Source organism: Achroia grisella, unplaced genomic scaffold (assembly GCF_030625045.1).
Source record: "Achroia grisella isolate CSIRO2021 unplaced genomic scaffold, CSIRO_AGI_Agris_v1 utg352, whole genome shotgun sequence".
Classification (NCBI taxonomy): domain Eukaryota; kingdom Metazoa; phylum Arthropoda; class Insecta; order Lepidoptera; family Pyralidae; genus Achroia; species Achroia grisella.
This window is the reverse complement of record NW_026712812.1, coordinates 718,711-746,520: the sequence shown is the minus strand read 5'-3', so window position 1 is coordinate 746,520 and position 27,810 is coordinate 718,711. Positions and strand designations below refer to the sequence as shown.

At 31.5% G+C, this 27,810-nt stretch overlaps 4 protein-coding genes across 4 annotated transcripts in view; 2 read left to right on the top strand and 2 right to left on the bottom strand.

Annotated features, from left to right (window-relative positions):
* Positions 1-1,100, bottom strand: part of LOC131843853 (ras-related C3 botulinum toxin substrate 1) — a 41,123-nt gene extending 40,023 nt beyond the window's left edge. Inside the window, exon 1 of the mRNA XM_059192614.1 lies at positions 776-1,100. Within this exon, the coding sequence (XP_059048597.1) occupies positions 776-810 (35 nt within the window). The 5' untranslated portion in view covers positions 811-1,100. The remainder of the gene's footprint in view (positions 1-775) is intronic.
* Positions 1,101-1,857: 757 nt separating this feature from the next.
* LOC131843845 (histone acetyltransferase KAT8-like) lies at positions 1,858-4,778 on the top strand. Its single transcript, XM_059192599.1, has one exon. The coding sequence runs from the start codon at positions 1,950-1,952 to the stop codon at positions 3,276-3,278; it is 1,329 nt and encodes a 442-aa protein (XP_059048582.1). The 5' UTR covers positions 1,858-1,949; the 3' UTR covers positions 3,279-4,778.
* A 9,133-nt stretch (positions 4,779-13,911) lies between these two features.
* Positions 13,912-21,950, bottom strand: LOC131843866 (synaptogyrin). Its single transcript, XM_059192627.1, has 5 exons — positions 21,751-21,950; positions 19,334-19,571; positions 15,812-15,948; positions 15,274-15,454; positions 13,912-14,027 (listed from the first exon to the last, which is right to left on the bottom strand). The coding sequence occupies exons 1-5, from the start codon at positions 21,850-21,852 to the stop codon at positions 13,996-13,998; spliced, it is 690 nt and encodes a 229-aa protein (XP_059048610.1). The 5' UTR covers positions 21,853-21,950; the 3' UTR covers positions 13,912-13,995.
* Positions 21,951-23,855: 1,905 nt separating this feature from the next.
* LOC131843869 (ras-related C3 botulinum toxin substrate 1-like) lies at positions 23,856-25,893 on the top strand (the record flags this gene model as incomplete). Its single annotated transcript, XM_059192629.1, has 4 exons — positions 23,856-23,950; positions 24,692-24,872; positions 25,145-25,279; positions 25,741-25,893. Coding segments are annotated over 4 exons (564 nt in total), but the record flags the coding sequence as incomplete, so codon positions are not given.
* Positions 25,894-27,810: the final 1,917 nt, after the last annotated feature.

Here is a 27,810-nt window from a genome sequence, read left to right as displayed (position 1 = left end):
CACATCATAACTAATTCACCAGGAATGAACCATGATTTCCAGAGTCCCCTCTGGAAATGATATGAGGAACATTGCTAAAAATGGGGTTACTATTCCACATTACTAACAATTTCTTCCCCTCTGAGCTCACTATATTTTTTTCCATATAGAGACAACTAGCTAAAGCACTCCAATGTAATGATAATACCTATTGAAAATATTCAACTTACATTAGAAAAACTAATATTAACATTATTTATTTATATATAAAATAATATCATAATTTTTTTAATTAATTAATTTATAGTATATACCAAATAGTTAATAGTTTATTAGTAGTAGTAGTTTGCGGTTACATTCCGCATTTAAACTGATAACAATATATTATTATACAAATATTTTAATATCTTTTACTATACCAAATTAATAAACTGTGAACAATTATTTTATCATGGGCAGCTGACACAGGAGGGGAGGATTTTGTACGAAAGTATAGGTTGTTATTTAAATGACACATGTCATCAATTAGTGGCTTTGCATGCCATAAATGGAGCAAAAAGACAATGACCCAGTGGACATATGATAGTAATATAACAAAATAACGGGCGTTGTAGCTTCCGTACGCGCGAATACAGCACGTAAGAGTATAAATCAAGCCTCGAGACGTTTCAATTTAAATATGACGTCAGTCATCAGTCTACCAATTGTTACGTTATGAAAGAATTCATTTTACGAATAGTCCCGGCGATTGATCACACAATCTATGTCAGATAATATAACAACAGATAAAACTTACCCATCGCCGACAACCACACATTTAATCGCTTGCATTTTTGTGTTTTACTCGAACGTTGTCACAAATAAAGCACGATAATCAAAGCAGACAGAGCAATTTAAGATTCGCTTGCTTGCAATCACTTCACTGTTAATGTTTAGAAAAATTCAACACACTTCCTCATCACAATCAGCACTAAAATAAACGAACAACACGGTATTTAGATAATATGAGTTTCATATCTCTATCCAAGCGATAAGAACAAATTTTCTTCACAAAAATTCTAACACTGCGAACGGTTCGTTTCGCCGTAATAAGCGAGACAGCGAACAGAACAGAAGCAACAGCAGAGACAGGGATTTGATTTGAATTTTGATTGAGTTTGATTGAGTCAGTTTGACTTACTTTTTGAACGTCCATTTCATTCATTCGTTCATTTTTATTGTTTGATAGTATCCTTTGGGCTAGCTACGATCATAACCCATTTTGCCTCTTGTTTAATGGATATTTTATTAAAGATTTATTTATTTGTCGGTTCCGTTGTATTTAAGATTAAGTTTAATATGTTTTCAGTTACATATACTTTGTTAAGGTTATATAATTTCATTTTCCATTTAGTTCGTATATTGCGGCAACTAATTTATGAAAGAGACCTTGAATTCAAACATTCTGTCTCCTTCCCACAGTCCGCCGGTTCAAAATTATAGACATTGTTTATTTGTTGATATATTTGTTATATTTACTTTGTTGTTATTTTTTATTATAGACATGTTAAAAAACAAATTGTCTTTACCTACATATTTAATCATTTATAACTGAAACACGATTTTATTTATCACGAATGTACAACAAGGACAAAAAATATTACGTCTTCTGGGTTTACGGTCATATGCCGAAGCTCGATTATTTAGTTACAGTTTCTTTCCTTTGTAATTTGGGGACTCGAGACTTATACATTCTCCAGTCCCCAAGAAACTGTAACAAAATAACTTTTTTTTAAATATATTATGACTTTGGCTGCCGTACCAGAGAGAATATAATCACTAAGTTATGGTTTACAATTGGCGCAGCACTAATAAACCGCGCACGTTTTTGCGCGGTATTTTTTCTATAATCTATGATAGTATAGTATGGCCTCTTCTTTAGATTGTATTGCGCGATATTGCGTTATCAGATCGTTGAGTTTTCCATTAATATGGCAAAAGGTGATAAAGAATTAGAAAAACCCATTGTGAATAATGAATTACCCAACCCGGAATGTCGAAGTGTGGATCATGATGATTCGGAATCCGCCCAAGAACAGCCTTTGGACATAGGAGAGCATTATTTGGTGCGGCGTTCGGATGAGTCATGGCACCCGGCTGAGATAATACAAACGCGGTACAATGACGCCGAATCGTGTTACGAATATTATGTCCACTATGTGGGATACGATAGAAGGCTCGACGAATGGGTTTCCCGCCACCGGGTTATGAATGATAGGTTTGACATGTGCGAACAATCTAATAACAACATAAATTCAGATCATTTACTCACAGATAAGTCGGGCCGGAAAATAACAAGAAATCAAAAACGTAAACATGATGAGATCAATCACGTACAAAAGTCGTATGCCGAAATGGACCCCACAACAGCAGCACTGGAGAAAGAACACGAAGCAATCACCAAAGTTAAATACATAGATAGGATACAGATCGGAAAGTATGAGATAGACACATGGTACTTCAGTCCATATCCTGATGAGTATGGGAAACAATCGAAACTGTGGATTTGTGAGTACTGTTTGAAATATATGAGAATGGAGAAAACATACCGGTATCATCTAAGCGAATGCACAGCAAGAGAGCCACAAGGCAATGAAATATATAGAAAGGGTACAATAGCTATATTCGAAGCGGACGGCAAAGAACACAAAATATATTGTCAGAACTTATGTTTGTTGGCAAAGCTTTTCTTGGATCATAAGACTTTGTATTTTGACATAGAGCAGTTTTTATTTTATATTTTATGTGAAGTTGACAAACAAGGCGCTCACCTTGTTGGCTATTTTTCTAAAGAGAAAGACTCCCCCGAAGGCAATAATGTTGCTTGCATTTTAACACTACCTCCTTATCAAAGACAAGGCTATGGAAAGTTGCTCATTGCATTCAGTTACGAGTTGTCAAGATTGGAACAAGTTGTAGGTAGTCCAGAAAAGCCACTGTCAGATCTTGGCAAACTCAGTTATAGATCTTATTGGTCATATGTTTTACTAGAAGTGTTAAGTGCAAGTAGAGGAACATTAAGCATCAAAGATCTGAGTCAAATGACTGGTATATCACAGACAGATATAATATCAACTCTGCAGTCAATGAACATGGTCAAATATTGGAAAGGGCAGCATGTTATCTGTGTGACACCAAAGATAGTTGCTGAACAATTGGCCAGCTCACATTTCAAGAAGCCTCGACTGTGTGTAGATCCATCTGCATTGCGCTGGACACCCCCTAACAAGCAAGGGCATTCAGCTAAAGCTAAAAAGTAGTACAGGCTTACAGGCAGGGCTTAGAGACTGCTTATATTGAGACAAATTTTAAAGACTCTAGGTGAAGCCTGTTTAATCAAAAGTTGATTTCTTTAGTTTTTAATGCAGTGGATAGACAGTGTTAGAAGTATTAAAAACAAATTTGTAATTTACATAATATTACAATTAACTATTATGTTTTAGATGAACATGTTATTATAATGTTACACTGCATTTGTTGTGGAAATATTGAGCTTTACTTTTATACCTATCATGGAGACATCCCAGTGGAGGGAGGATGAATACTGATAAGCATTTTATGTAGAATTAATCTAAATTAATCTAAGCAAAGCTAAAGTGCAATGAAAAAAAACAAAAACATGCATATTTTTTAATTGAAATATGTTTTTTGGTTAATTTAACGGAACATTGAATTCTTGCAGTTTATTTGTAATTTATGACAGTGTATGACAATTGTGTTAGTGTAGTTAGTTTAGATCGAGTGAATATTGCCTCTAGTGTGTGTGCAGGCAATTTATCCTGTATTTTTGCCACCTCATAAATTTTCTCTAGCATATGTAAGATAAAGTAATATTAACTAGATTCATATGAAGAGTACAACAGCTTTGCCTTTAATTTTAGATGTCTAACAGAAATTGATCATGATTCATATATGTATATATGCTAAATTATACTCATGGAAAAGTTATTACAAAAACATTGCATTATTACAATTTAAATTATTGCTTAGATCTGTACATTCATGTTTTATTCAGTTCCTTATTACTTGAATAGTGATACTAATTTTAGTTGCGACCCTTTAGTTGTTTATCTACCTTCAATGAATACATAAAGGTCATACTTTTATGTGAATGTGTAAGATTAATCATTAGCTTTAAGTATAAATGTCCACTTGATGTTGAATTATATTTTTTATAGACTGGTGATGTTTGTTCTGTCGAATTTAGAGTCACACTCACTTATCTCAAGCTTATAAATAGTTTAACGCGTACAATTTAATTTAGATAAACTAAATTTTAATTGTTTCTCTTTGGAATCTTACACAGTAAATACTATGCAGAAATATAAATTGTATAAATAGAATAAGACTTGAATGTGTATAAAAGGCCTGGTTGGTAATAAAAATAAAACTCAACATTTAAAAAATATTCTTCAAGTTTTGCGAACAGGTGAATGACTCTTAAGATACATATCTGATTACGTCATGTTGAGAAAAACGTGCCGAAAATTGATAAACAGGAACAATTTGTTGTAAACACGTTATGGACTTTACTGTTTTATTTTAAACATTTGCAACCTTGTCTATGAGTATTATTACTTTGTTTAGCTACGTACTCACCGTTTTTGACTATTGACAACTTGCCACTAAGGTGTAGTGTCGAGTTGCATGAACTCAAAAGATCTTCCCATTACCGTGTAAATGAGATTCTGTGAATCATCAGTTTTCACTGTTTATTTGTGATAATTCTAATTGTAAGTGATAATTAAAATAAAAATGGAACTAAAAGTTTTTATTCTTATTTATTATTCTACTGTAATCGCTATTTTTACGTATTAGTTCAGTACACAGTATTATACCTACCTACTTGAAAATTATATCGATTAATAAATAATATATTACTATTATTATTCTTGACCAATTGTTAGCCGCTTGTTTTTATTTTCAAGAAAACACCCTAGTTCAATACTGGTAATATAATCTATGTTCATGTAAAATTTTATTACGTTATCCGTTCCGCCATTTTAGTAGTAAAAAGTCAACAGATGTACAGACAATTTGCATTTATAATATTGGTCTGGATTAATTAATATCTTCTACTATGCCGTAAGTTACATAATATCGTCACGGCTAATCCTAGTTGGGACAGTCGAGACTTGCATCTTGTGGAACTTGAGGTCAACGCAACACTTCACATAATATGAGCAATATTATGCTGTGAATATTTACCAGAACTACATGGCAGGAGGCGAGCCTACTGCAGCGCCATATCTGTAATTATTTATTTGTTAACGGTGTTTCCTATCACCGGAAATATACCTTAGGAGACTGCAATTACAGGCTTCTATCTATCCATTAGATGTAAAGTGTAAGTTAATAGGTATGTACCTCAACATTCATTGAATATTTCGATAATGTAAAGATTTTCTATAATTTCATTCACTATCAAATAAACTCATTTTTTATTTACATAAAAAAATATCTAGATTTGATCTTACGACCATCATAATGTACATTAAGTACTAAGTATTATTCCAATGTATTCATATGTAGGTTTATGTGGGACATTAAATAAAAATCAATTTTTCACAATATCTATCATTTCCGTTTATTTTTTATTATAATTTCATTCGCACAATGTTGAACATCTAAACATTAAATAGAGGTACACACATTAAAAGTAATAGTTATTCACACGATTTAGATTTTGTGCGTTAGCAAGTGCTTTACAGTTTGGGGCGTATATTGAATTCGTTAAAGTTCGTATCTTTAATAACGTAATGCATTAACTGCGAGAGAAACACGAATTAGAAAAACGACTGTAATGCTAAATGTTTAAAGTCGATTGGTTAAAAAAATATTTTTTATAATTGCGAAATGTTATCAGAATTCGACTATACGATTAAACAGTTCATAAATGCTTATCAACATAAATTGGGACAAAGTGATAAAACCACAGACTATGACAGATGAAGCCAGTATCTCAATTTTTATGAAAAGTAAGTAACCACTGCCAACTTACCTTGATGGTACACACGCTATTTATTAAAAATTTCTAGTATTTGTCAATAAACTAATTATTTTGACATTCATAATATCTTGGAACAGCAAATTGGTATTTAGAACCAATTAAGGCCTGTAATAATAATTAGAGGCAAAAATTGACGTGTGAAGTCAATATTTGGGAAATCCATCGATATCACCTCTGTGAATATGTTTATAGACACTTTTTTAAATGAAAGTTTGAAAACCTATTTTTAAGATTCTTTTGATTAATAAAAATATAACATAGGTATAAAATAAAACTATGAATTTGTAATCAATATCATTACAACACGAGGTATAGTTTACTGATAATTCTTCTGTTTAACCGATATGGAATGGCCATGATTTTGGTTACAGTGAAAGTTATAAAGTTAAAACTGCCTTTTTAGATACACGTATCTAATTGTAAACAAAGTAGTAAATTATAACTATACATAAGTTTTAACAAAATTCTAATTGAAATCCATATTATTAACAATGAAAGGATCTTTAACATTTATAGGAAATAATAAAATACGATAATAGAGCTCACTGGCTTAAATTAAATCGAAAGTCTGTGTTCTCTAATTGGTCCAAAAGAAAATACGACCAGTTAATTAAAAAAAAAAATTGTAAGTAAGTTATAAAAGTTACAAATAAATATAATAATTACATAGGTATTTTATAATTTTAAAATAATTAACATGCCGTCAATAGATAGGTAGACCATAACGATTACATTTTCAAGTGTGTACCTACAACGAATTATGTGATATTAAAATTATAACAGTTTATTTCACATATTTTACATGTTACGGGCTTCTTATAAATGTCTAATGAGAATTTTCTTCAATGCAGTAATGCATAAGTGTATTATTTTCACATACACGAAGTAATGACAGTATTAACAATTATTTATGTATAATTGGGGTAGTTGTAAATATACAATAAATAATAATCACATGTAATTTAACAATTTCTGTAAAGTAAGGATGGTAATTTTGTTACAATACTTTTGTCACAAAATTAACATTCACATTTCTTTGGCGTTGACTCAATTAATTTAATGGTAGCAAAATGTACTTATTACAATTTAAAACTTACTAGACATTTATATGAAGCTAATAACTTGTAAATTGTAGTTATATAATATATCTCTATTTAAAATAGAATTTTATGGAGTTTGATCAAATATTATGAACAGTGGTGATTTTGTAGTTTTAAGACCAGCCTGGCTGTACGAAACTACATCTTCAAATCAGATTTACTAGTAACACTATTTAATATTTTTTCTGTAATAATAGTCTGTTAAGTACAACAGCACTTTACTGTTTAAACATAAGGTTTATTATTGTGTATCGATAAAGTAAGATCAAACTCCACCCACTCTTAAAATGCGTATTCTTCACCAACTCTAGAGTTTTACATTACATTGGCTTGTAAGATAAAACTCGAGTTGAGTATACGAGTGAATACGTTGAAAGGAAACAGGAAAACTTACTTATATATATTCGTTAAGCACAATTACACGAGCATGTTCAATACGCCCTTTAGAAACTATGGGAAACTCTTTGGTAACTCTTTAGTAACAATTTTGTGTAAGTACAATAAGGTGCCATCTATAAATTACGTCACACTGAGTTGAATACTTTTATCCTCCCCCCTCTCATGTCACAGCTTGTCACATTTGAATAGTTACAATTTCATGTTTTGTTACAAATGTAATACTTTTGTTATCACAAAATCTATCAGCCCTAAGGTTTAGATTTAGATTTCATGATATTTTATACATGTCACACTCTTTCGTCTTCCCCCCACCCCTTCGTTAAAGTGTGACGTCATTTATTACAATGGCCCCCCAAGAAACTGAAACACAGGTGCTAAATATACACATTTTACTTAATTCACCAAACACAGAACGTTAGCGTTAATATCCAACACTTATTACAATATTTTTTTTTATTATTTAATAGTTTTTTATTATCGTCAGAACAGACTAACCAACATACGTGTTACATATCTACAACTAGATATATAAGTACTGTTACTACATTACGATTAGTGTACAGAAGAATTTGTTACATTAGAATAACGAATACATCTATCAATCATGTATTTGAAGGGCATCCACTCATGTTTAGACAAATTGTTATAACATTCCAATTTAGACCTTATTGATTTAGACATGTAGTCTTAATTAGTGATGTACATATACGGCACGGTGCCGGGCAAATACAATATACCTATGTCAAAAAACAAATGTTTATTAATTTTTGCGTTCTACATACTAAAACTATGTTACTTAATTTTAAATATTCTTTTATAGTTCAAAAGAAAATGTCTTATATTTTTAATTGCTTCAAAAACCAGTGTTAGTTATCTAATCAGCAGCTTAAGAACCTGTCATTACTGCAGTAAATAATTTTACTGCAATATTTTATATTTAATAAGTTAATATAATCATTAATAGATTAATGAAAGATTTAATATTCATTAAATATTCGATGCCCTTTGATTATTCAAATCCAATGTCTTTTTTAATATACAAATATAATATAAAATTATATATTACAAAAAAAGTATTACACTTTCTTTTAACTCTTGTAATTGAATACATTATAATTATTATCTTTTATATATATAGATTGATTAATGAGAAGTAATGAGATTCCTATATATTACTTATGTAATTTAATATTTATATACAAAAGTTAATATGTATACATATATATTGCATATGGATTGATCAATCAAATAGGCAAGAATATATTTCACTACAATTACAACAATGCCCTTTTACACGACTGATATGGTCAATCATACCTACTATAATGCAATCAAAATAAGAATAAGGCTCCTCCACCATACTGTGCCATCTCAGTTATCAAAATAAACCGCAATAGGCAGAATCAGCAAAAAATATATTTAAAAAATATAGTAGTCAAATTATAAGTAATAAATTGCCATTCTGAAATTTTGCAAACCATATTTAGCTCGAGATCCATGAGGTTACCTCTTCCAATTTTGATTGCATCGTCAATGTACTAGTTTCTCACACAAGCTTCAAGCTATCCAAAAAAAGTGTTGCTAACATCGAAAATTAAATGAGAAACAGTACATTTAGAGAATTAAATAATTTATTGCTAACTCTTTACAAAGAATAGTGCAAGCTATGGAAGTGATAAAGACTGATGTGGTGCATTTCAAACGTTTCTACTATATTGATACACATTATAGTTTACATTATCTCCCTGAAGCATAGACAATGAGATTCGTTGTAAAATCTGGCAATAGTAAAGGACTAATATGATTAAAAAGGTATAATTATAAATTTTCAAACACTGACTGATAGTCGGCGTGTGGCAACGATATGGGAGATGAAACGTTTGATAGCCACATCGGAAAATCTTCTGGTTCAATTCAACCAGCCGCTACATATGCTCGTATACAACTATTATGATAATGTTACAAATAGAATTTTATAACTGATTTTTTTTCATCCAAAAAGAAACATTTATTCATATAGACATTTTAGCATCTCCATTAAACGAACGAAGTTCTAGCCCTAGCTGAGAAGTAGCTCTCCAACTCCGCCATAAAAAAATATCTTAATATTGTCTATAGAAATTTAAATTTACGCCGATTCTGTTCTGAAACACGTTTGGGCCTATATTTAAACTGTTGCAGTTATCATTAGATAATCAATTTCTGCGAAAGGTGATTCATTCGCATTATTTGAATTATATTACCGTTCCTCTGAAAATAGATATGGTTTTAACGGAATTGTACTCATACATTGTTATGTTTCTTGTAAATTGTATAATTGGAGGACATTACATTATCCGCTTGCACATTATTATAATAAATGTAACGAGTCACATTATTATACGCATAATTTAGACTATAAAGATAGCATATTCTTAAATTATCATTTTAAAAAAATACACTATGATCTGGAATTAAGCGCTTATATATTTATTATACACAGTAACTATGTATGTTTATTAATACTGACAACATTTTATGAAATAAAATTATAAAAAATAACTTTGGTGAACTAATAATTAAAAAAAATATATTAACAAACGCGTATAGTAAAAATATAATAATATCTTTAAATATTATTTTATTGCCAATATAACGATATACGAAAAACAAAAATAGACATACAATATGTCGTTATATGATTACCTCCTCAGATTGAGATTTTTATTTAAATATTAAGCTTAATTAAGCTTGTACACTTTGCATAGTTCAGTTTCGGCGCTAACGATATCAAGTTATAATCATATTCAGCCTACTGCTGGACATAGGCTTATGTACAGTAAATATACTTGAACATAATTATATGACAATTAAAATATCAGCGTTCTGTCTGACAGTATGACGGCCGTGGATAAAACTAAGATATATATCGCATCATGGTAAATAAGTAATAATAATAAAGAAAAGTTATTCAATTCTGTAAGTACATGATTGGTATGAGTATTGGGTCAAAAATACGCGAAGAATTAAAGATATGATCATATCTTTATATATGTTAATAGTCTTTTCACGAATATAATATTTACCCAGGCGAAATGTGTAATATTATTATTGTCAGCAATTTCGAACATAGTTTCAACAAATAATTACTTGAAAGATTATTGAGAAAAGTTATAGTACTTCAGCTTGATAATATATGATCATTTCATACACAGTTGGATTAACTTAATTTCAAATACAAGTTATTATATTATAGTAACCATTATGTCATACTGTCATTCAGACCAGTGCACCGTACAATAGCAACGTTAATATCTGCAAAAGAAACTTGCTCAACTGCGAGTTGCGTTAACGAGAATAAAAACTTTCATAACGCGGTAAATAATGTATACAAATCATTTGGTTCAAAATATTAGACATTAATAATAAATTAGAAAAAATGGTAAAACAGAGAACGTAACATGCACGCATTCAATCAATTTCTTATATATCTAAAAACGTATTAAGTGACGTGATTAGCGAATGGACTTATTATGTGAACGTTTTAAAGCGAATTGATGGCACTATATGAAAATTAAAATGACAACGAGAGAAAATAATATCACAAAACTATCACCAACACAATTAATGGCGTAACATGAATCTTTGTTATTTACATAATAATTATATATTACAATATATAAACTGGCGGACAAAAAAGTCGTGTCACCCACTATTTGGAAATTCAAATACATATATTAGTCTTGAAGAAACTTTTATGAGGGCAATTACGGCTTTGAGACGACTTTTGAGTACCATTCAAGTCTCAAAAGCTGTCATTCATAAAAGTTTCATGTTTTCAAGTAAATAAAGATGAATATCGTACTGAAACTATTTCTTAATTACTACGGTATAAATAGTTTGATACATGTAAGGTCATTAAAATTCACTTTTTTCTTTGTCTATATCCGAAATGTCAATAAATTATGCAGCCTTATTTTTTTTTCTCTTTCAATCGGCTACACTATATTTGAGATACATACATTTGAATTGTCAATAAGTTGGTGATACGATTCTTTTGCACGGTAGTGTCATTGGATAATATTGTCATAAATATACACATCTACTTGCAGGTACTGTGAAGCAATGCGATTATATATAATAATAATAATATATTGAAAATATATGAGATTATTCTTATTTGAGTTGGGTTAACAATTTTATACAGGGGCTGTTATACTATCAGTATTTTAGAACATATATTATATTTAGACATCCATTATTGTAATTTTTTTGTAATTGCAATGGTAAATAAGCTGACGACCTCCTAATTGTAGGTGGTAGCCGTCAACAAACGGGTATATATTTGAACAGCAATACGAACATCACGTTATCATGCTATGCCTGGGATCCAGTGGCATAGCTACCTAAGGCCTAGGCGGGGCAATGCTCCTCAAGCTCAGGGGGCCCTCGAACCCTTACCAGAAAATCTCGATCGAACTGAACTTTTCTCCCATTTCCAAAATAAATATTGTAGGTTGCAGTCCGACTTTAATCATGGCAACTCAGTTGAGAGAAATTCGAAAGTTATACCTTCGGAATCCCCCTAAATTCTTTCTGTGGGTCGGCAGTGTTGTCAATTTGACGGATAGCGAAAACTTTGATTTGCCCCAGGGCCCTTGGTTACCTAACTATGCCACTGCTGGGATCCCACACATGCGTCGATGATAAAATTAACAAAGTATTACTAAAATACGATAGTACAATGGCCACTAATAAACAATATTATATCATATACAAGTTTATTATAACATATATATTTGTTAATAAATTTATTAGCCTATATAATGTAACTTGATGTAATATGATATATGACAAAAACATTAGGATTAAAAAAAACAATGGACGTTACAGAGTTAAGTAATAATTAGTACACAGTTTATTTTAATATACAGATTTTTTTATATAAGTTGGTACCACGCATTTATTAAGAGTAGGAAACTAAATATGAACTAAAGTAGGAAGTTTCATTAAATAATTACTCATTCTGCATGATAATACCCCTAAAATGTCTGCTATTATTTTTACTGACACATCATTTTGTTAAACAAATTATTCAATGTCATCGCTATATATGTATATATATAGCACTAATATTAGAGGCTTCCTTTTTATATATTTCAAATCAGAAGCAATATAACCAAGAATACATTGATGCAATAAAAATGAATTTTCAATTATTATTTATATTTGTATGTTCACGCCCGACCATTTCGGGGTATATAGACAGAAATAAGTGCTACTGGTTAACCTCCCAAACAGCTCTTGCCTATTCAATTTCATAACTCTCAAACATACACGTTGTTTGCACAAGAGTCTTTCATTAATTAACAGATCATCAGGCAATCAATGTGAACTTGACTCTTACATACGATTTCTACACCAGACATCAGTTTAACACACTGTCAATTCATAATCCATCCATTACTTCAATCTTCCGTCTCATTGGGTCACGGGTGAAGAACCCTAACTAATATAACAAGACCTTTCTTACTCTTACAATAACATTTTCATTCAAACGATCTCGCTTCCTCTATCCTCACAGAAGTCATTCTCGTCCATCCTTCTTATTCTGCAGATTCTCTGTGTATTTCTTATAAATAAAAAATGTAAATTCATTCTACTCTTCATCACATACCCAACTTTCTCTATCATACAATACTGTGGGAATATTTTTTTTTTATATTAAATGTAAATAATACTTCATCAAATATGAGACCAAGTTATGTTAAACTCTGCATTGGTAAAATAAAATGGTACCTACATAGAAAGACTAGATATACAACTCTTTAAAGGTTTAGACACAAACCACGTGTATCATAACTACAATTAAATTACTTATGTGCTAGTTTATTGAACATTAAACAAAAGAAATACAGTTATATATGTATATAATATTCTTCATCGAACAACAATTAGCTGAGAATAAAATACATAAAGGCAGATTTACATTGCCCCAAAACCTAAATGCAAACTCGAGATAATCAAGTTTTTATTTGGTACTGTCAAAAAATGTATGTCGCAACACTACTTGACTATTCCATCATGTGTATGTTACAGATGATGGAACAGTCGAGCAGTGTTCTTTATTAACTGACTTATTTCCATTGTATATTTCAAGATATTTCGACCATGACACCAAATTCCATACTGTAACCATGCTAACACTACACACTGTGATAACCACAGTGTAAAGGAAACTGCCAAACTTCTTACTTAACGAGCCAGTACTGATGTGTAAATATGCAGTGTAAATCCGTCTTTAATGATGTAATAATGATAACATGACATATAGTCCAATTTGAAAGTTACTCACCATATTGAGGATGATCAGCCATCGATCGATCATCACGTCAGCTTGTGTACTATTTTATTACTTACTCATATAAAAACAAAATAAAACAAGAGGCGGAGTAAATTAACAGATGCACCGTAGTGTGTGTTGCCAGCTTAATAAGTTGGGGCGGTGTAGTCGATGTTGCCTGGAAAATTAGAAAAATATTTCATTACAAATTATGCCCTGTAATATATATAACATTTGACCATTACTAATATTTTGATGGGGAACATAAGTGCAAAAAGAGTAGTGGAGAGCCTACCACCATCTTTCCCATCAATTTCATTTAATATCGATGTTTCCATTACTACATATTATAGCTAATATAAAATAACTGTGTTGGTCAGTTTTGAACTACTGACCTTTGGGAATGAATTTACTAATCCCATTACTGATTGTCTGAATTACTGATCCCTAAAGCTTTCTATGTCTGTCTAGTCGATAAGCAACCTAGCGTAAAGATAGCGTAAGGTAACAGCTGTATACGTGTTACTGGTGGCAGGCCTAGGTAGGTTTTGAAGCTGATATTAGATTTTTTATGCTAGGCACAATCGTATACCTGACAAAGTGGAGCCAAAGTTGTGTCGTAAACAGGAAGAAAAATACATATTGCTTATAAATTTGTCATATATTTATATGTATGTTTTCTTTACACACGTTTATTTAAAATATTCATTTATTGTACATATAATAACGGCCTCGGTGATCTAGCGGTTTAGCACACCACTTTACTTCCGGTGGTCGCGGGTTCGATTCCTCGCTCGGTACAAACATTTGTATTCACGAATATGATTGTTTGTATCTCTCTGGGTGTTTTCTATGTATATTATATATGTACTCATAAAAAAATGTATGTATTAATATCAGTTGAGCATAAAAAAAATATTTTATGTTTATTTTTTAATGTATTAAGTTTAATTATATGTACATTTTATTTGCTCTTTTTTTCCGTATATTATATTTTACATTGCAGTTGTCTAGTACCCATAACACAAGCTCTACTTACCGTGTTTTATTCATATCTTATTTATTCATACATTTTGTATTCTCGAATTTCTTTGGTGTTACGTTACAGTTACGGGTCACACTGACCAAGTAAGTCAGTCAGTTATATGTTTAATTTACAGTTATGTTGTCTTCCTACAAAAATTTACGCACGATACGATAGGTATTTATTATTGCCATTTTCTGCATTGTGATATATGTACTCGGCGGTAGATTCAAAATATGCAGGCTGTGTTGTAGGTTCGTTTGTATTACACCTACACTGGAGATCACCAAAGGGACTATGCATGCACTGTGCAAATTCCAAATTAATATTATTATTATTATAACAGCAATGACTTATATCAAAGTCTACACTATATTGGTGTTCAGTATTTCATAGTTACCAGCAGCGGTGTTGTGGGGCTGTGAGAATGGTGGGTCGCTGTAGGCCGGCTGGGGGTCGGGCGCGCCCGGGTACGCGGGGAACCCTCCGGGGCTGCCGGCCGCCTCCACCTCGTAGGCCGGGGCGAACGCCGCCTCCGCGCCCAGACGGAATCGTTGGAACGCGAAGAACGCGCATGCCACCTGGAAACCATATACATTATATTTATTTATTCTGTGTCATTTATGTATTTGGATTATTTTTTAATACATTTATACAATAATAAAAGGTTTAAATCTTTCTATTTTTCTGAGATATGTTATGGTATACAATCATCGTTACGTCATCTTGAGACGTATACGTGTACACGTATACGTCGTACTGCATATGCGTTACACTGATTGAAGACTTATATGTTATGCCTCTGTAATTTCACTGCCAAACACAGTCAAAACATCTTGCAAATAAGCTGCTTTTCGACCGGTTGAGGTAGACGTACTTACAGAGTCGAGATTTTATAGACCTCTGGTACAAAATGGTAAAAATACTATATAACTGACCCAAGCAAAGATGGAGAAGAAGCAGAACGCAATGGCGCCTTGCATGTTATTGGCGGTGCCGAGAGGAGGTTTCACAGTCTTGCCCCACGCATTGGACAGGTAACAGAAGCCCACGAAGTACAGGAACGCCCAGAAAGCTGCAAATCATTGGAAAACATTTCAATTAAATAAATAAAAAAAGATATGCATCGGTGGTCTAGCGGTTTACTACAGCGCTTTACTTTCGATGGTCGCAGGTTCGATTCCTCGCACAGTACAAACATGAATATAATTATTTGTATCGGTCTGTTATGAATATAATTTTGTATGAAAGAAAAAAATGTATCTAAATATAATTATGTCAGTTATCTAGTACATAACACAAGGTCAGCTTAGCGTGGGACTAGATGGCGTTGTGTGAATTGTCCAGGGATTTTATATAAATAAATTGTCGACAGTTTATAATCCCGCCCAATAGATTGTAAACAAACATAATTTTACAGTAACTTAGGCAATGCCTAATATACCTTTCAAACTTTGTGAAGGAATTTTTAAAACTGATGCTGTGCTGTGGTTCCGCAGTTTACTTACCTCTACTAACCTAACAATATCTGCTCTCTCTTTATACTTCATTAGCGGAAATCTACCTAGATTTACTCAGGACATGGAAAGACATTTTGTGTCACCCTATACCACGTATTTTACATATCTTGCTGGTAAATAATTAAAGTTTTAGTAGGAAAACTTATTTATTTTTAATAATTAATACAGCCAATGTTACTCATGGATAATATAGCATTCTAATGGTGCTAGATTTATTGATATTAGTCCAGCAATTTTTGAGTTTATTTGGTTCAAAATTGTAAAGATTTACCTCTTCATATTATTAATACAGATACCTATAGTTTAGTCATTAATAGCAGTGACATAAGTACCTAATTTAAACCCGCTTCAGTACAAAATCTCTATACATCGTCATCATGCCCTTGACCGACTTTATTATTATTTTAATGATGTAATTATTAATGCAGCTCTATTTAACTAAACCACAAAGTGAAAACTCAATTTTATCTTACAAACGACTGCAACCATTTTATATTAAAAGTAACTACTGGCCCCGGCTTCGTCCGGGTGCACATGTATTATACATATAAACCTTCCTCTTGAATCACTCTATCGTAGCGTTGCGTAGTTTTAAAGATTTAAGTATACATAGGGACGGACATACAGCGACAGCGACTTTGTTTTATACTATGTAAAGATCGTACCTTTTTGCACATTTTCGTTATTAGTTTACTTCTGAAATATTAGTACTATATTTTGTATTCTCGATGAACGAACCAACATTGTAACAGATTTATGTATTAGAAATACTAGTTGTTATCGGTGTCATTGTCTCCATTTTTAATGTTTAATAATTCCGTCCTTCGTAATATAATGTATAATTATTACTAATTTAATTACGATCTGTCCAGCCGTTTAGTTGTGAAAATATATCAAACAGGCAGACACACGGACAATACTGGTGACGCACCTTTATGTTTTTTATTTTCTATTATTTGATGTAGAGAAAAAACAATATTGTATTTTATAATTTTTATTATTCTGTCATCTGCTTTACTTTTGATATGTACAATTATACTATTCCTTCTTAAAAAACTATCTATCCATAATTTTATTTACCAACAAATACAAATACAGTCCTTCGCTCACAACTTAATTGGTTTTAAATAGATTTTGAAACTAGACTCATTGGTAGACTTACAACTTAATGTTCAAAACCCAAACCAAACTTTCAACTTTCAACTATGTGAAAGTAAACTATGGTCCCCTCTAAAGAATTGGCTACAGGCTCCATGCTAGCTTAATCCAGTGCTGATTAAGTTGTATGGGGGGGGGGGGGGGGGGGGGGGGGGGGGGGGGGGGGGGTGACAATTTACGGTCAATTTTACGATCTCATAAAATTTTATTTGTTGTGTACAAGTACTATTATTGCTGTCTGTTCGTACACGAGTGGTTAATTTCATTATAAATTATTTATTTCATTACAAACTGATTTTGAACACAGATCTGTGTTCTTTAATAATACTATAATAATTTAATAAATAAACATTTCAATTAAATAAAGATGAATAAATAAATAATTTGACAACCTCGGTGGTTTAGCGGTTTAGAACACCGCATTACTTCCGATGGTCGCGGGTTCGATTCCTCGCACGACACGTAATGTATTTACATAGAAAACACTCAGACCGAAACAAACAATCGTACTCATGAATACAAAATGTTTGAGCCGTATGTAATTCACCCAGCGCCGTCTAGTCCAAGCTAGCTAAGCAGAACTTGTTGTATGAATATTGTACACCTGGTATAAATACATTTTTTTGTGAATACATATATAGATAACACATAGACTGATACAAACAATCACACTCATGAATACAAGATGTGTGTACCATACAAGGAATCGAACCCGCGACCATCGGAAGGCGGTGTGTTAAACCGTTAGATTATCGAGGCTATAAAATAAGTGAGACTGAGGTATCCATGTAGACAGATTTTACACAGTCCTCATTTTGTCGATATAAAAAAAACCATATTTGTAACATTTGTCAATGGAATCACAGCTCGCATGAGCGATCATGCGGAGTAGGCGCCTAAATAGCTGTTCCAATGTAGAGATCAAATGGCCTGCCCTTATTGACCTTTTCATTGACCACAATTGAAACCTGTCCAAGGAATAAGCAGGTTTTATTGTGTTCAATCTACAACCTTCTATATATGTTACGAAGTTCAATGAAGTAGCAAAATACCGTATCATATAATGTCCTAGCTATGTAACGTCCGGTTGACATCGTTTGTATAATCTTTTATACTTTCTAGATATTTTATGATATAAAATATAATATAAGTATGTCCTTATGATACAGTGTATTTTCATGTCAAACTTCATAGAGATTTTTTTCAGTCGTTTAATTAACAGACAGACTTTCACATTTATAATAGTAGCATAAACTAGTTGTATACCGTAGCATTGTCCGTGTGACATACAGCCTATGTTACCAGATATATACTTCATATACTTACATCAAGTAATAATATTTAGAGATTCGTAAGTATTGATTTATAGAATTTGATTAATCATGTAAATCTAGGTGTAAATAAGCGAATTTTATCATAAAATAAATGTACCATTGAGTTTCTTTTCAGTTCTTCTCAAATAAAACGAATAGGATAGAAGGTAATCAATATGATTAAAATTATGACGGCTTTTAGAGATTTTTTCAGTATAAAAGATTTTGACATTCACTGTAAATGCTATTTTACCTGATTATTTAGATTCTATAATTATAATAATCTTTATTAACAAATACATCAGTACAATGTCTATATTAATGACTATATATAATACATTTAGCCTTAGCTTTCCAAATAGGTAACCCAGTTCCGGAAAACTTCTCGGTAAACTCGAAAGCCAATTCCGTCCAATATAGTATATACATATAAAAGAAGAAGCAATTAATTTCTTAAAAAGATACTGACCAGAGAATCCCATATCAGCCAAAACATAGTGCTTCCTTGTCTTCACCGAGGACATTTGTTCGAAGAGATATTCGCCTGCGATGAATCCGATAGATGCGATGAAAGCTATCACCGATATTCCGACACCGTAATTACAGGCGTTCGTGTCTTTGTTGTAGACGCAGTATTCTTTGTTGTCTGCTTTGTCGATGTACCAACCCTTGGCTGATATGCAGCCCATCACTATCACGCTGAATAACTGGCGATTAAAAAAAATATATTACCATAGTATATATGAAACGACGGCCCCGGTAGCACAACGGTTTAATACACTGCTTTTCTTCCTATGGTCGCGGATTAGATTTCTAGATATTCTAGATAATCCTACATTACAATATATATATATATACACCTATTCTAGGCTATACATTTATACCTATAGTATTTAGTATTGTCATTAAATATATACCAATTACTAAGAAAATCAGTATTGGGCAGGAGCCACCAACCATCCAATGTATACATAGTCAAGAATAGAGGCCTGATTTAATCTTTCTTTATTTTCTTAACATTTTCTGTCCCTAGTTGCTTTATATGAACATACATTGAAGATGGGGTGTAATATAGTATTATTATAGTGGTACCACTTGAAGTACAATAAGTAACTGTCTAGTATATTTAGTTGCTGATTTTATTGGAAACAAATTCATTCACAACTATTTTTCTTTCAGGACTCCAATAATCATAATAAAATGAGTTCAGTTTCTTGTCAGTTCTTCTCATCTCAAAATCATTCCGAACAATTCCAACAGTAGATTTGACATATCATAAGAGCCTGTAATAGACCTACATTAATAAAGATATTTTGAATTTGAAAACAAATGGTTGAGTTGAACTTTTGTTACCTACTTTAATAGACAATAATAACTTAGTCATTGAATAATTTTATATTATTATAATAATTTTATTATAATTTTATTGATAATTTTTTACTATTGTATTGGTACTATGATAGTACCAATACAATAGTAAAAAATTATCAGGGCATGAAGTCAAGGACAAACAATTCAAACCACAACATACATTGTTGTTTTTATACATTTACAATCATGTTTAAATATTGTTTGAATTTTAACCCCTACTTTTTAAAGTAACTTAACTAAGTAGTTAAAATTGTTTTTTGTATGCTGCTAAATTATTTCCGTGAATTCAGATATTAGTTATACCAATAAAAGAGTTTACTCTCTACTTTATGTTGATTGAAATAAAATCTTACTGTTATAGCTACTTTTATTTGTTTTTATATTACATAGTCTATGACTAGCATAGGCATTGTTGCTTAATATACATGAATAATGTATTTATATAGGCAGAACTATTTTCGTATATATTTTTTCTTCATACCAGAAAATAAGCTTAACATTTTATCTGGACGACATCTTTTTACAGCTTACTAGATTGATGATCCTCATACAAGCATCATAAGTATAAGAATGGCTTTCCTTAAATATTTTTATTACAGGCACATAAGAAAAATATTAGTCGGTATGAATTCTTCTTGTGTTTATTATCTCTGTACCATAGGAACATTTTATTAGATTACCTTTCATATGGAGTATGGTATATATACACATACAGTACATAGCGGTATTTTATATATTGTATAATGTATATATTTCTCATACCTTAGATATATAAAATCATTAAGTTAACAAAAGCACAACTCAAATTAAATTTTTGTATATCAGATTATACAATATTTTATAGACCCCAATTCTATAATTGTATTCTTTCTATTAGAATAACTAGCAAGCCAGTGCAGTTGCTGATGTACAATTGTATGTAGTTCATGATGAAGGTTATGTAATTATATGCATACTATACATGTAGTACCTTCCAGAAAAAAATGCAGTGAAAATAGAATGGTTTAAAAAAAACTAATCTGAGAAACATGACATCAGTCACTTTATTTTATACTATTTATAGAGTACACAACTAGGTGAATAAGATTACAAATAGTACATTTGTAATATCAATTTAATTACTTTTCTTTTATAGTTAACAATATTTATGTATTTTACTTATATTGAATATATATAATTAAAGTAATTACACTGTAGTACTTACCTTATCAACATAACAGTGTATATAAGAAGGAATGTATATATACATAGTATATTATACATAATTTCAAGGCCAGTAAGAATTAAGGTGTTAATTATGTCAGAGTAATGCATTATACTGTCGAGGGTAAATTTAGCATAGTAAAAATGAGAGCTAATATATAGCATAGAGAAATAGGCTCAATAACGATGAACTGATCTATTAAAATTTATAGTGAGTAATAATTACTTAATAATCGAGATTTTATTTATTTACTTAACACTGCCATATTATTTGACAAGTATAATATTTCAAAATACTGATATTTTCCTTACCCAACAAACCGCCCTTACAATCACGGGTGGCCTCTGGATGAATGCTTGGGGATCGAAAGCCCCGCCAGCCTTTCCTCCACCGTAAGCACCAGTTGTATCCATTTTCACGAGATAAAATATATAATTTAACAATTACTACACAAAACTTAACAGTCCATCAATGGATGGACGAGATTACGAACTCCGAAGACTCTGAAAACGAAACCAATTTATGTTATTGATCGTCTTCAAGACATTCGATGAGCCCGATGACATGACAACAGAAATTTGTCATTTGTCTCATTTAAGCTGTCAGTTCATCTTTCTTGCGACGATGTACTGGTGTGTCAATCTATCAATGAATGACGTTGGTTTGGCTGTATAGGGTTAGACCGTTGCCTTTTAAAAATAAAGGAAAATAAAATAATCATGAATTAATCACAGTTATTATAGCAGCTCGCTATCATTTAAATATGTATATTATTCATGTATATTATTCATATATATTATTCATGTATATAATAACAGTATTGCCAAAAATAGACATTGAAAATACGATATAATATAAATATCAGAAATTAGTCTTTATACGTCTCACTCCACTTAAAGTCAGTTAATAATACAATATCATTTATCAGTTATTATGTTAATTAAATTATTTTAAATTTTCATGAAGTTAATACATGTTATTCAGACTTTTACATACTAAATTATTTTACATACGATACAACAATACATAGTTTTTTTCTTGTTTGTTTTATGAGAAAATGGAATACATATTTAAATGTGTCCTTGTTGGAAACAGGTAACGTTTATTATATTTGCAAACGTATATTTTTTGTTCAAATGTTAGTACTTACTGGATTACTGCTATGCCATCACAACAATATTTGATAGGCAGCAATAATCCATAGATTTTTTTATAGTACAGGGTACAAACGAGCTTGCGGCTCACCTGATGGTAAGTGATTACCGCCGCCCATGAGCACCCGCAACACCAGAGGAATTGCAAATGCGTTGCTGATCTTTTAAGAAGGAATAAGCTCTTTTCTTGAAGGTTTCAATATCGTATCGGTTCTGAAATACCAGTTTGGAAGGTGATGCCACAATGTAGCTGTGCGTGGCAAAAAGTTTCTGGAATACCGCACTGTGGAGGACCTCCATTCATTCAGATGATCAGGATGGTATTTCAGTTTCTAGCGAGTGGTAAGGTGCGATGTAATGATTAACAGTTTTTCAATCACTAAAGAGGACAGCATGCGCGCAATAATTCTATTTTTTTTCAAATTCCTATACTGTCTTGGATTATTCATACAAATGAGCTAAAGATGGATGCTTTTTTTTATGAAAACCGAGCTTTTAGTTACGTGTAATATTAAAATATACTTGTTTAAAGACTATCAGGCTAGTGTGATACGTCGATATTAGTTGATTTATCCTATGAACATAATTTCATCGAGTTTAATTGGTTATTAAAGAAAAAAATGTAGTAACACGTTTTATATGGAGGAGAGCAAGGGACTTGCAGCCTTAACGGTATAACATTCTATATTCAGTATTTAAAATATTATTTTGTAAGGTGTTATTGGATACGTGTAGGTATTTAAACAACTTACAACTGTACCTATACAATATTTTATATACACCCTTACAATCGGTTCAGATATTTAATACCTAATCTACATTCATATACATACATACTTTGAAACATTATCTCCATACCTTAGCATTTTTTTAAAGTTTATTAACATTATCATAAATTCGCGTAATTATATTGTTAGAAATTAAATGAAATGGTAGGTATATATTTATTATGTAGATGTTTAAACACACGACACTCACGATTACAATCAACTTAATATAAAATGAACATAATCAATAAAACATACAAAGTAATGAAATGCTTTTATCATGTTGTTTGTTTGCATGAAATAGTTATGTGAGTGTCTATCAAATCATCCACCGATTAGATCCTTGCTCATCATAATGCTGCGGCTGTATCACTGCAGCGCTGTTTTTCAGCGCAAGACCTACAGATATATATTTTCGATACTTATTTATAATTTATATAAAAAATGCATAATAATTGCAACAATTAAGCACGGTTACGTTAATTAATTGTTACGATATTAAAATTTGTATTGTTTAGCTGCGTGGCTAAGACTGCTCTGATCCAGACTTTCGTGGAACAAGCTTACAGCCCCGAACCTGTACCAACAGTGTGAGTATTATTTCAGTCTAATTATTAGATATTCAAGTTTAATATAATAAAAAAAAAACGATGTACCTATAAGCACCATTGCCAAAGTCACGAGTTTAATTCTTAAATTAATCATTAAAATACATTATTTAATTTTTATAATTATTTATTTATTAAAATACCTATTACATTATTAATTCAACAATATTACTTAGATATTTACCTACTTAGTCTTTTATTTCTGTAGGTACGTGTAATAGAAGTTTAAACATCTTATGTTATGTATAACTATTTTTAAATATTATTATATTGCAAAATAACTAAAACTGATGTAGATGTACAATAAATTGTAATTGGACCCTAGATATTCCTATGAACTTGGGTGCGATTTTCAATGTATTATGGTATAAATTTGTATAAAGATCCTTATCTTTGGTAAAAATCGAGTTTTACTACGTGTATTTCTAAAACAAACTTGTTGATAGAAAATCTGAGTAAATAATGTGAAATCTTAATATTTTAGCTGCCTAAACCTATGTACTAAATTCATCGAGTTTAATTTCTAATTGTAGAAAATTTTCATTACACACGTTCTGTATGGACGCGGGTCGGGAACATGCAGACTTATGGTTTTGTGTTTGTTTTATTCCAGACGGTTTTAAAAATGAAGTTATACGGGTACAAAGTGGGGGTTCAGTTAGTTTTAATTTGTATCATACAATGGTTCGTTCTTTTTATTTTTTTCTATCTATTGGTGTTTAGATCCGACGTCTACTATGCAGAAGTAAATACATATGGCGTACCCTACACTCTCGGCTTATTGGATACATCAGGATCTGAAGACTACGACCGTTTACGAGCACTATCCTATCCATATACCGATGCTTTCCTCATATGCTTTGCTATTAACAATATCTATTCTTTTGAAAGTGTTTACTCAAAGGTAATTATAAAATATACTACCGACTGTTAATTTGTTTGGTAAGGAAGAGTGTTTTTAAATGAAACTTGTGACCTCTTCTCATGAAGCGTTTATTGCAACTACTTTTAAATTTTTAAATTACATAGAGGTGGAGTATCCACCCTTTTTATTGGTGCTCATATGTGTTGCGTGATGAGCGGTGCTTCTCACTGGTCGATTGTGTGATGCCGTCATCGACATATAAAATGTTCTAACTGCGCTATATTTATGTGGGTGTATATTTTGTATTTCAGTGGTATCCAGAAATAAGACAATTTAGTCCAAATACACCCGTCATTTTAGTTGGCACAAAGATTGATTTGCGCGATGATAAGAAAACAATTGAGGACCTGAACCGAAAGAAACAGTCACCGGTAACATATCAGATGGTATGATTTCGATCTTGCTGTACCTACTTCATTTGGTCTTGTTTGAGAACAGTTGTACATTACTGGAAATGCAATACATTTTGAAATCCCATGTAATACAAATAGCGTAATCTGTACGACATTACGCGGCTGAAAGTAAAATATTGTATCATACACAAAAGGTAACTTTTGGTGCAAATAGATATATCTATTCCAGAGAGACACTTTATTTAGCAAGTCTCTATTGAAATAGCCGACGTATACTTTATACAGTGGTCCTCGTGGTTGTCTTCTGGCTCACTTATTTCTACACCAGATTTTCTTAAGCTTTGATTTTTTTTAATATAATTTGAATGACAAACAAGCAGATGGCCCGCCTGATTATAAGCGGTAATCAATGCCTTCATTTTTTATGTTTTACGCGTTTAATTTTTTTAATAAAACTATTAATTGATGACACAATCATATTAATTCTGTTACAGGGGTTCGACATGGCGAAAAGTATAAAAGCAAAAAAGTACATAGAATGTTCGGCGCGGATGCAAAAGAATGTAGAAAGAGTTTTTGTGGAGGCTGCCGCTACCGCTACCGCAGAAAAGCCTCGGAAGCGACCCAGCAAATGTGTTGTTCAGTAATTAATTTAAGAACTAGATTAAACTAGAATAGAATTATTCAAACTAGTTATGCTTTCAGGCCCATAGAAATCATCAAATATATTGAACGGCCGAAAAATATTATCATTCCGTATGATCTGTTTTGACCGTATGACACATTTTTTAATATATTTGAAATGGAAAATATGCTACCGGCCTTCCTGATGTTAAGTCGTAAGCGTCGCCTATGTAACTGGAACAAGACTACGGATATCACGTTACCATGTGACACATCAAATACTCATGCGTTGCCAATCTAAAGGACGATATCAAGAGGCTTATTCAGTAATTTCATTGCCAAATATGACTTTACAAACGAAATAGCTTATAAAGCAAGCTGTTTATCAATATATCCATCTTTTTACAGTCTACTACAGTTAGACAGTAAAAAAGATATCCATACAGACCCGCACAACTTTTCGGCCGGTTCTAAGATAATTAGATTAGTCTACCGATACTAAAAACCTAATTGCATTATTTTTCATGTATAAATTTATATATTATGATACTATACTAATAACTTCATGTATATGTTGTATATTACAATACTGTAACTTAATACTTATATAAATTATAGTATTCAAATAAAGTTATTTGTATACGTAGCTCCTATAAAGATGTAGCGGTTTTATAATGATAGAAGTAAAACTAGAGTAAGTAAGGATCCTATAAAATAAATATAAATGTTGGTATGCACCTATGTTTATATGTTTTCAAACGATAAAAACAAAAGATAACTAAAGACAATGCCTAAAGTTTATTACCAATGTTGCCATTTGTTTTTAATATCTTTTGATTAGTGAGATCCATATCTTTGTTACTGGACCTAATATCTATCATGGAAAATAATATTAATATGTTTATGTTATTTCGGTTTCATTTGAGTTCCTAACCCATGTGCGATTTATAAATGTACACGTTGATATATTTTATATATATATGTTGTTATTATTTTATGGATGATAATGGAATGGTGTGCGCCTGCGCTAACGTTAATAAGTTGAGCTCATGCTCACTCTGGTCAGGTCAGTTAGTCTTCTTGACACATTCACCAGCAATTTATTCAGGGCGAACCGCGGGGAGGTGAATCCGACATGGTACATTGCTAGGTAAAGGGTCAACAGTCCACATTACGAGCAATCCCCTTCCCACAAACGTTGTTATTATCAAATAACAAATAGCGTAGGTTTACAATGATATTACAATAATTTGCTTATGCTGTGTCTCCAATATAGTAAGTAGTAATAAATCATTATAGTGTAACACTACTATACAGTGTGGTTGCTGTTTCTATACTGTTATTATGGTCATCATCTAAATTAACTTCAATATGGATCCACACGACTGCGATTTCATTCTCATGTTGGGGCACTTATTAATCAAATGAATTGAAAAGCAGGTTGTCGTCTTCATTCGCAATTATACTTGAGGCAAATAAGTATTTTTATTACAATTCCTGCTCACCAATACTTGTAACAGACAACTAATACTGAATGCAGTTTTCAGCCTTATAAAAAATGCTAGAGAGCGGAATCTGAACGCGCCGAGGAACGAACGCAGCATCAGTGCATACAATTCCAACATACAGTTAGCAGTTTGATAGTTTTAATTGTATTAATGTTAATTTCTTATTAAATCTCTAGAACACTGAGAATATTATTCGGTCAACTGTGGTTTCCGTTCAGTTTATACATATATACATTAGTTCACACTTCGAAAAGTGTCTCACATTTTTTTAAAGATTTCGTTAGTAAAAATATTTGTAGTGAAATATTTTGTTACAATATTAAATTGAAGGCAATGATGATATAAACTGCATATTTACCATGAGTACATTATGATAGAAGAGTTCTTTATTTAATGTGTAAATACAGTTGTTAAACTGTAAAAAAATTAAAA